The sequence below is a fragment of the Homarus americanus genome, unplaced genomic scaffold (genome assembly GCF_018991925.1).
Source record: "Homarus americanus isolate GMGI-L3 unplaced genomic scaffold, GMGI_Hamer_2.0 scaffold17274, whole genome shotgun sequence".
Lineage (NCBI taxonomy): Eukaryota > Metazoa > Arthropoda > Malacostraca > Decapoda > Nephropidae > Homarus > Homarus americanus.
Window position 1 is genome coordinate 394,821 of NW_024721470.1, and position 11,270 is coordinate 406,090.

Sequence of the window (11,270 nt, forward strand, 5' to 3'; positions counted from 1 at the left end):
TCACCTGTCAACCAGAATCATTAGATAACCACAATCACCTGTCAACCAGAATCATTAGACAACCATAATCACCTGTCAATCAGAATCATTAGACAACCACAATCACCTGTCAACCAGAATTACTTATCAACCACAATCACAAGACAACCAGATTTACTTATCAACCACAATCACAAGACTATCGGAATTATTAAACAACCTAAATCACTAGACGATCTTAATTACTCGGCAACCACAATCACCTGACAACAAACAATCCACAAATAACCAAGATATATCAAACAACCACAATCACCAGTTTATTACAAACATCAGAATTACTACACTCCAAATATACCCACCACACACCCGTCAATAACAACAAAAACTACAACATCAAACAACAACAACACATAAACAACAACAACACCCACACACACACGAACAAACGACAACAACAGCAACAACAACAACAACAACACACACACACACACACACACACACACACCAACAACAACAACACACACGCGCACAAACAACAACAACACATAGCTACAACAACACACACACACACGAACCAAGAGCGACAACAACACCCACACACACACACACACACACAAACAACAACAACAACAACACACACACACCTACACACACAAACAACAACAACAACACACACACACACACAAACAACAACATCAACGCACACACACACAAGCACACAAACAAAAAACACACACACACACACACACACACACACACAGACACACACACACACACAGCAGCAACACACACACACATACACACACAAACAACAACAACAACACACACACAACAGCAACACACACATACACACACAAACAACAAAAACACCCCCCAGCCAAACACCCCACAAACAGACACACAAACAAACACTGGCGGTGGATGGTGTATGTGTGGCATCACAAACCTTGCCGTCAGGATTTATTCCCCAACAGGGCCATTTTACCTTCACGAATCTGTATCGAATTTTCCGGGAGCCTTCTTTGAGTCCCCGGCCTTCCGATGTGACGCGAAGCCGGAGCGAGCGATGAGAGAGAGAAAGAGAGAGTGAGTGAGAGCGAGAAACAGAGAGAGAGCGCTATAGAGAGGATCAGAGAGAGAGAGAGGGAGAGGGTGAGAGAGCGAATGAGAATCAGATTGAGAGAGATAGAGAGAAAAAGAGAAAGAGAGAGAGAGAGAGAGAGAGAAGGATAACAGACACCGAGAAAGAGAGAGATAAAGAGCACTAAGAGGAGCAGATACGGACACCAAGAGAGAGAGAGAGAGCGAGCGAGAAAGAGAGAGAGAGAATGACAGAGAAAAACAGAGAGCGAGAGAGAAAGAAAGAGAGGAATCTTACTTCTTTTCATCCCTATCTCCTGTTTTTTTTGGGGCCAATACTTTCTTCGAAATCCTAAAAAAACAACAACAAAAAACACAATATGGAGTTTAAGAATGATTAAAATATATTTGTTTATTTGGTGTTTAGTTTACATGTCCTGAGTGAAGGAGGGGGGGGTGGAAGGAAGGAGTGAAGGAGGAGGAAGAAGGAAGATAGAGAAGGAGGAAAAGAGTAATAACACAAATGTAAATAAGTAGAGGGAAAATATTTTGAAGGAAGGGGAGGGGGAAGGGAAGAAGAAGGAAGGGGGTGGAAGTAGGAGTAAGGAAGGAAGGAAGAAGGGAGGGAGAGAGGGAGAGGGAGAGGGAGGGGGGCTCCTACACACCGTCTCTCATCGTCCTTGTGCCGTATTGAGACGAAAAGCTCGGCACCCGGTGGACGAAATACACTGGAATATTGATGTTCCTCGGGCCACATCACCTTGACTTCAAAATAGGTAACTCATTGAATATTCCTTTTGCTCATTTTTCCGTTGAGAGCTCCTATTGAACACACAGCACCGCCAGTAGTGAAACCTCGACTGTGAGCGAGAGAGAGAGAGAGGGCAGGGGGGGAAATTTATGGAGAGAGAGAGAGAGAGCACTTGTTTGAATAGGTTAAGTTAGCTTAGGTTAAGTTAGCTTAGGTTGAATTACGGGTTAAACTAAATATTGTGAAAGGTTCTTGCTTTCTGAAGCCCAGATAATGTGTACTTGTTATCGTAGAGAGTTATATGCCAATTATTGTGGTAAAGATAATACTCTAATAATTTCGCAGATGAAGCCAACACACTGATAGTTTACACTAGATGAAGCCAACACCCTGATAATTCACACTAGATGAAGCCAACACCCTGATAATTCACACTAGATGAAGCCAACACCCTGATAATTCACACTGGATGAAGCCAACACCCTGATAATTCACACTAGATGAAGCCAACACCCTGATAATTCACACTGGATGAAGCCAACACCCTGATAATTCACACTAGATGAAGCCAACACCCTGATAATTCACACTAGATGAAGCCAACACCCTGATAATTCATACAAAAACCCCCATTAATTGTTATATTTCATGATTATAAATTATCGCTATTCACATCTCAAGATCTTCAAACACTGATGCTGTTTATTTTGTATTATTATTCAAGCAACAAATTAATTAACCCTTTCTCCTGTATCGTAGGTCAGGGGTCAAGCATTCCCCCACCTACCCCCCTTCCCCCCTTTCCCCCCTTCCCTTCCATCCCATTTTTTTTTATTCTTTATCTGTTCTTAAAATTCCACTCACCTTACATAAGTTAGTGAGTTACTGCTTATAGCCCCTTTCTCTCTCTATCTCACTTTTGTTGATTTTGTTTCACAGGTAAACGTTTAATTAAAGTCTTTTTTTTTTCTTAATAGTTTACAAAAGTCCAAAAGGTTTTTTTTTTTATCCTATTTTTGGAAATTTTCGTGTTTTTTCTCTCACTTGTTTCTTCTTTGTTTGGTGTTGTATTCATTATGTGTGTGTGTGTGTGTGTGTGTGTGTGTGTGTGTATGTGTGTGTGTGTGTGTAAAGAGTTGTGTCGTTTTCAACAATTCTAAATCTATTTCTAAACTATCACAAGAGTCAGGTAGTGTGAGTGTTGGAGGGACACACGCACACACACACACACACACACACACACACACACACACACACACACAGACACCTGATGTACCACGAATTTAATTTACATGTCGCACCTGATTCCCCTCCTACCTCTCTCCTCATCTTATTCTCATTCTTTTCCCCTCACTTCCCCTCCCATTCCCTTTCCCTTCCTTTTCTTCTGTTCCTTCCTCTTCTCTTCCCTTCATCCCTCCCCTCATCTCTTCTCAGCTGTCTTGTTCCCCCCTTTCCTTCTCTCCTACCTAACTCTCTTCTCCCCTTACCTCCCCTTTCCTTCTCTCCTACCTAACTCTCTTCTCCCCTTACCTCCCCTTTCCTTCTCTTTCATCTTCCCTTTTCATTGTCCTCTTATCATCAGTGCCTCTTCCAATCTTCCTGTTTCTTCTCCTTTTCTATGCCTCTTCTTCGTCACCACCCCTTTCTTTCTCACATTTTTCTTCCCTCTACCCTCTTCTTCTTCTTCCTGAGTTCCCCTCCCTAATTTCCTTTCCCATCTCTTGTCTTCAAGGCATCAATTTTTTTTCACTTCCCTTACTCTTCCTTCTCCTCCCTTCCTCTCCCTTCCATATTCCTCACCTCCATCCTCTTCTTTCCACTCCCCAACCCTTACTCCACCTTCCCTCCTCTCACCTCCCTTCCCCTTACCTTCCGCTCCCTTCCCCTCCCCTCCCCTCCTCTCACCTGTAGCCACTAATTAGCCGTGGTGGGCGGCCTCACAACACAGGTAAACGCACCACCTGGTCTGATCATAGCCAGGTGTTGGTTGCAGCTAATGACCCTGGCAGCTTCAGGTACAAGAGGTCAAAGGTTACATGAATTCTGTGACCCAACTTGTGTGTGGCTTCAGTTTGTGGCCCATATCGACCTAGGTCACTGGTTTATGGCCACAGTAACCCATGATGTAATAGGTCAATGAACATGACCCAAACAAGACCCCAATTCAGGTCACAATGGTTCTTGAGTATACACCATGTGAGTTAGGGGTCACACACACAGCCCTCCTAACACAAGATAGCAGGCACTGTATTCGATAGCCTTCATTTCCTCATCTGTAAAGTCAGGACAAAATGTAAATGTTGTATCCACTCGGCCACGACTTTCTCTCTGTTGTATCTTTCATTCACGGATTACTATTCTACTGCTGCTATAACTTTCACTCACGTAATACTTTCTCTGTTATAACTTTCCTTTATGTTATATTTTCTCTCCCTATGTTATAACTTACACACATGTAATACTTTCTCTCCCTATATTGTAACTTTCACGCACATAATACTTTCTCTCATTATAACTTTTACGCACATAATACTTTCTATCCCTATAACTTTCACTCACGTAATACTTTCTCTGTTATAACTTTCCCTTATGTTATACTTTCTATCCCTATAACTTTCACTCACGTAATACTTTCTCTGTTACAACCTTCACACACGTAATACTTTCTCTCCCTATGTCATAACTTTCACTCACAATCTGTTACTTTCTCTTCATATTACTGTCGTCCCCCACAAAATATTTCTCGTTACATAGTTGGCATTCTTTGTGCCCTCTCCTTTCTCCTGCTTCCTTTCTTTATTCTCTCTCTCTCTCTCTCTCTCGTCCTTGTTTTCAATCCAATCCCACTACCTACTCTCTCTCCTTCCTCCTCCTCCTTCCACTCTCTCTCTCTCTCTCTCTCTCTCTCTCTCTCTCTCTCTCTCTCTCTGTACTCTCTCTCTCTCTCTCTCTCTCTCTCTCTCTCTCCCATCTGCCGGCTGCAATATAATCCCTTCGACAATTTCCGAGTCGTATTGACGATACAGATGGTGACTCCTTCAAGTTTATCACCTACCTCTTCTTCTTCCTCCTCTTCCTCATCCTCCTTCTCGTCGTCCTTCTCCTCCTTCTCGTCCTTCTCGTCCTCCTTCACTTTCAGACTTTCTTCCCCAATATCATCATCTCTTCTCCACCATCAACCTCCTCTTGCCTCTCCCCCAATACAACGCTTCCTTCTTCACCTCCTCTGACTGCTCCCCCATCTTCTCAACCCCCTCCCCACCCCTCTCTTAACCACGTCCTCACCCCTCCTCCCCAGCCTTTATCCCAACCTCATCAAAGCCTCTCCCCAATCACCTCCCCGGCTTTTTCTCCCCACCTCTTCCCCCAGCCTCTCTCTTCCCCCCACCCCCTCCTCCAGTAGATCAACACAGATAAGAATAGCTAAGAACAGCAAGCTTCTCACGTCCAGGTGTTCTTAAGACAGTACGAAGACATATAGCAAGGATGTGATTTGTTTAATTACTTCCTCTCTTCTCACCTGCCCTGATCTATCACCTTTCCTCACTTCTCACCTGTCCTCACCTATCCTCACCTCTCACCTATCCTCACCTCTCACCTGTCCTCACCTCTCACCTATCCTCACCTCTCACCTGTCCTCACCTGTCCTCACCTCTCACCTGTCCTTCTCTGTGACAATCTTCCTCTGTGTGGCACCGAGAGGCGTGTCCCGGGAGTGGGTGTTGGGTGTTGTTGTGTACAGATTATTTTGCACACACACACACACACACACACTCACACACACTCACACACACACACACACACACACACAGTCACACACACACACACACAGACACACACACACAAGTCCTCCAATTTTAAGACATAGCCCCTGACAGCTGGTGACAGGGATGCTCTACAAAGCTTAGGACATTTACTGCACTTGAAATGATGTGACCAAAGTTGTAACACACTTCCTGAAGGAGTAAACAAGAACGCCGAGAGTAGGGGGGGGGGTGGGTGGGGGGATGGAGAAAGTCAGTGTGTTGAAAGTGCTGTGTGTGTTAAAGTTACAGACAGACAGACAGACAGACAGACAGACAACACTATTACGAGTAAGAAATATCTGACTAAAGGATAAGAAGAGATAATCCTTCCTTATCGTGTCTCTTTTCTTCTCCTTTATCTCTTCCTTGTGAGATGAAGGAGGAGGATTAAAGATACTGTTGATAAAGATAGTGATGAAGATAGATAGAGATAATGCTGATTAAGATGCTAACCTAACCTAACCTAACCTAACCTAACCTAACCTTAGTGGGTTCCAATTAACTGTATAATGTAAATCTCACACGTCTCGTAATTTACGGATCAATTTTACCATCGTCTTATTCACACACTCTTTGACAGATTTGAAAACCAGTTATCGTATGCTCCAGTTACCAGATGCTACCATTTATCATATGCTCCAGCTATCAGATGGCTAGATGCTCCAGTTATCAGATGGGTAGATGCTCCACTTATCATATGGCTATGCTCCAGTTATCAGATGGCTAGATGCTCCAGTTATCAAATGGGTAGATGCTCCACTTATCATATGGCTAGATGCTCCAGTTATCATATGGCTAGATGCTCCAGTTATCAAATGGCTAGATGCTCCAGTTATGAGATGGCTAGATGCTCCAGTTATCAGATAGCTAGATGCTCCAGTTATCAAATGGCTAGATGCTCCAGTTATGAGATGGCTAGATGCTCCAGTTATCAGATGGCTAGATGCTCCAGTATAAACAAGAACCATCGCCATGTTTAGCCTCGTGTCGTCACTACACTTCCGTTCTGGTTACCAAGTAATAAAAACATGTAACTTAACAGGAGCCAACACTCACACACTGTTGTTGGCGAGACAGAGTTCCCGGAATGAACTCCTTGTCTGCGTTAATAAAGCCCTTGCCACACCCTAACACACTCTAATACACTTCCCAACACACTTCCCAACACATGCCACATATCACTGTATTACCACCACAACCACACTCCACTACACCCCACCACACACACACACACACACACCCACCACCATCACCACACTGTTCTCCCACACACACCACGACTCTAGGGAGGCGACATTCAACAGACCTAGAGAGAGAACCATCTAGATTTTTACTATAATCCAGACAACATAATCCAAACAACATAATCCAAACAACATAATCCAGACAACATAATCCAGACAACATAATCCAAACAACATAATCCAAACAACATAATCCAAACAACATAATCCAAACAACATAATCCAAACAACATAATCTCTCTCTCATTCTGGATAAAACACGGGTCGTCAGTTTTGTTAAGTTTGGATAAGTTTTAATATTACTGTTTTGTTCTGTTGCTTTGTGGATAAGTCGTTTCTTAACAGGTATACAGGTATTTATTTACGTATTGTGTAATTACCTTAATGACATTTGTTGAAACATATAAAGATGGTACAAACTTTTATGGGTTTATCGTGTGTTGTATGACGTAGTAATGTAATCCCACACGTGTTTTTATTATACATATTTTAGTCTGTTTTTTTTTCGTTTTATCCAAATATTTCGTGTGTTTGTGAATGTCTGTTGCTGTTTTGTTTTTATTTTCGGTGTGTTAAGATGCGGGAACTATAGGAAGGTGTGTGTGTGGATGTGGGTGTGTGTGTGTGGGTGTGTGTGTGTGTGTGTGTGTGGGTGGGTGTGTGGGTGTGTGTGTGTGTGTGTGTGGGTGTGTGTGTGTGTGTGTGTGGGTGTGGGGGTGTGTGTGTGTGTCTAACCTAACTTAACTTAACCTATCTTAACCTAACCTAACCTATCTTAATCTAACCTAACCTCCGTCCCCAGGTAGAGTTAAGGTGTTTAATCTTCAGGTGATATAAGCTGGGGTGGTTAATCTTCAGGTGATCTGCCGTCACTCTCATATTTAAAACAAACAAAAACAATTAAACTGACATGAATCACAACAACAACAACAATATATATTCTTCCTAACAAAGAGACAAGAACACAAGGGGATTACCGTCTAGTTCACATCCCCTGTCTGTCTTTCTGTCTGTCTGTGTCTCGCCATGGAAAAGACCCAGACATACACGTCATGTAGGTCATTAAACACACACACACACACACACACACACACACACGTACACACCTTATCAAAAGTGACATTAAAGTCATTATTCATTAATCTTGAACACTGAACATATCTGACCGAGTCTTGTGAAAGATTAAGTTACCAGTAGAGAAATTAGCATGCTTGGGAACTTCGTGTTTTCTTCTTTCCTTGTGGTTATCAGCATATACCTAGATCACGCGCACCTGCAGTGATTTACTTGCATGAATGTTCTTATGTGGTTGATCTTATTCCCCTGTTGTATAAAACCACTTGCTATTGTAGTTGTTAAGAGTGTGTATGCAAATTAGTTATCAAGATGAGATGGGGTATTTATATAGATTTCTCTGCTCTTCTCTTCTCTTCTCTCTAACAGGATAAGGAGACGGTAGTGAGACCTTTTTTTTTTTATTCTCCTTTCTCTTCTCTTCCATACCCTTTCCCATTTCTTTCCCTTCTCTCTTTTCCATTTCCTATTCCCTCTCCTTCTCTCCTCTCTTCTTTCTTCATCCTTCATGCCCCTCTTCCCTCCTTCCCTTCCCTACTCCCTTTCCGTTTCTCCTCTCCTACTTTACCACCCTTCCTGTTCCTTTCCTATCCCCCTCTCCAGCAGGAAGAGGAGGCAATAAAGAAACCCCTCTCTACCTCTTTTCTCTTCACCTTTACTTTTCCTTCTTTCATTCCTCTCCCCCTTCCTTCCTCTCACCACTCTTGCCTACTCTCTCCCTCTCCCTCCTTTTCCTTTCCTATTCTTCCTCTCCCACAAAGTCTCCCTCCCCGCCCTCAATACACCCCTTGAACACCCCCCCCGCCCATCATCCCTCCCCTCAATTACATCTCTTCACTCCTCTTCTCCACATCCCTCCTCCCTCTCATACTTCTCTCTCCCTCCCCCTAGTACGCCCCCCTATCTCCTCTCCTCCTCTCCCCTCTCCCCAGGCAGGGTCAGCGTGGCGTAAGATCAATTCCCTTCCGGTTCTTGTCTCAGGGCAGAGTTAGAAAGTTGCACACAAGTTCTCACCAATTAACCCAGCCAAGACACAGGCACCTACTTGATTGTCGCGCCGACCGGGGGAAGACGAACACCTCACCTGCCTGTGTGTGGGGGGAAGGGGGTGGGTGGGGGAAGGGGGTGTTAAGGGGTGGTTGTATGTGTGTGTGTGTGTGTGTGTGTGTGTGTGTGTGTGTGTGTGTGTGTGTGAGAGGACAGCTGTTAGTGAAAGCTTCGAGGAAAGGAGGAGCATTTATGAGAACTTCAAGAATTAGAGTTAACTAATTGTGAGAATCTCCAGAGAGAAATCCATTTTATGAGCCAATGAGAGAACTACTTTTTTGGGGAGAATTTTGAAACCTCGTGAGTTTTTGTAAGTTGACCAGAGATCCAAATGGTCTACTTTTAATCTAATTTACAAGACAACATTTCTCTCTATTATTTCTTTAACCAACTGTAAATCACAAATCCCAAAAGGCATAACCAAACACCTTTTACTAACAGATTCAATTAATACAATAATATTTCGGTGGCCCCAATAACTAGAGGTCAAAGGTCAGGTTACGAGCCAGTTATTTGATATTTACTGTTTATATGAGCGCCCCCTCCCCTCTGGTCTGCTCTTCTCGTTTTCTACAGGGGGAAACTATGAAAGATGAGAATTGTTCAGTTGTTTGATATTTTTTGAGTTTTATTATATTTTCCTGTTATTTATTTGTATTTTTATTTATTTATTTTACAGCAAAATATATGTAATTTATAAATAGAATAGAGAGAAAATTAGGGAAAATAATGAATGAATGGTTAGGAAGGAAAAATAAATAAAAATATAAACAGGAATAAAAAGATAAATAACACCCAATGAGTAAGAAAACAAATAGTGAACAGATAAATATGTAATAAAAATGTGAAGGTGAGGAAATGTTTTAATTACAGGTGGGAAGCTTTCAAAAGTTTTCAGTAATATGAGACGACAATAACTATCTCTTGGTCGAACGAAAATATTAGAGGCATCGCTGTTGTGTGTGTGTGTGTGTGTGTGTGTGTGTGTGTGTGTGTAAACTTTTGTCTAAGGAATTATTTTTACTTATTAGTGTTTTAGTTGTGTACAATATTACCAGCCTTGACAACAGTGCCAGTCGTGACAACAGTATTAGCCGTGACAACAGTGCCAGTCGTGCCAACAGTGCCAGCCGTGCTAACAGTGCCAGCCTTGACAACAGTGCCAGCGGTGCCAACAGTGCCAGCCTTGACAACAGTGCCAGCGGTGCCAACAGTGCCAGCCTTGACAACAGTGCCAGCGGTGCCAACCAACAGTGCCAGCCGTGCCAGCGTGCCAGCGTGCCAGTCGTGACAACAGTACTAGCCGTGCTAACAGTGCCAGCCTTGACAACAGTACTAGCTGTGCTAACAGTGCCAGCCGTGCCAACAGTGCCAGTCGTGACAACAATACTAGCCGTGCTAACAGTGCCAGCCTTGACAACAGTGCCAGCCTTGCCCAGTGCCAGTCCAGAAATTAGCCGTGACAACAGTACCAGTCGTGACAACAGTGCCAGCCGTGCCAACAGTGCCAGTCAGTGCCAGTCAGTGACAACAGAAATTAGCCGTGACAACAGTACCAGTCGTGACAACAGTGCCAGCCGTGCCAACAGTGCCAGTCGTGACAACAGAAATTAGCCGTGACAACAGTACCAGTCTTGACAACAGTGCCAGCCGTGCCAACGTGCCAGCCGTGCCAACAGTGCCAGTCGTGACAACAGAAACTAGCCGTGACAACAGTACCAGTCGTGACAACAGTACCAGTCGTAACAGTCGTGACAACAGTACCAGTCTTGACAACAGTGCCAGCCGTGACAACAGCCACCAGTGCCACGTGCCAACAGTGCCAGCCGTGCCAACAGTGCCAGTCGTGACAACAGTATTAGCGTGACAACAGTGCCAGCCGTGACAACAGTGCCAGCCGTGCCAACAGTGCCAGCCGTGCCACCATCAGGATCATCACCACCCCTTTAAGTTACTACCATGATGGCTGTGTCCGTAGTGCCACCACCACAGCCGCCACCACAGCCGCTACCACAGCGCCACCACAGCCACCACCACAGCCACCACCACCACAGCCGCTACCACAGCCACCACCCACAATTATTATCACCATCTCTCACCCTCCTAAACCTCCTCCGCCACCACCTCCTTCCCCTCCTCCTCCTCCTCCTCCACCACCACCACCACCTCCTCCTCCTCCACCACCGCCACCCTCCTCCTCCTCCTCCTCCTCCTCCTCCTCCTCCTCCTCCTCCGCCACACAAACTTGTAGAGTTGGTCCAGGAAGTTAGGAACAATTAACTC

General features: G+C 44.2%; 1 protein-coding gene across 1 annotated transcript; it reads left to right on the top strand.

Moving 5' to 3' along the window:
• The first annotated feature begins 4,842 nt into the window (after positions 1–4,842).
• On the top strand, positions 4,843–10,601 carry LOC121861728 (cell wall integrity and stress response component 1-like). Its single transcript, XM_042359641.1, has 2 exons — positions 4,843–4,928; positions 10,046–10,601. The coding sequence occupies exons 1-2, from the start codon at positions 4,843–4,845 to the stop codon at positions 10,599–10,601; spliced, it is 642 nt and encodes a 213-aa protein (XP_042215575.1).
• Positions 10,602–11,270: the final 669 nt, after the last annotated feature.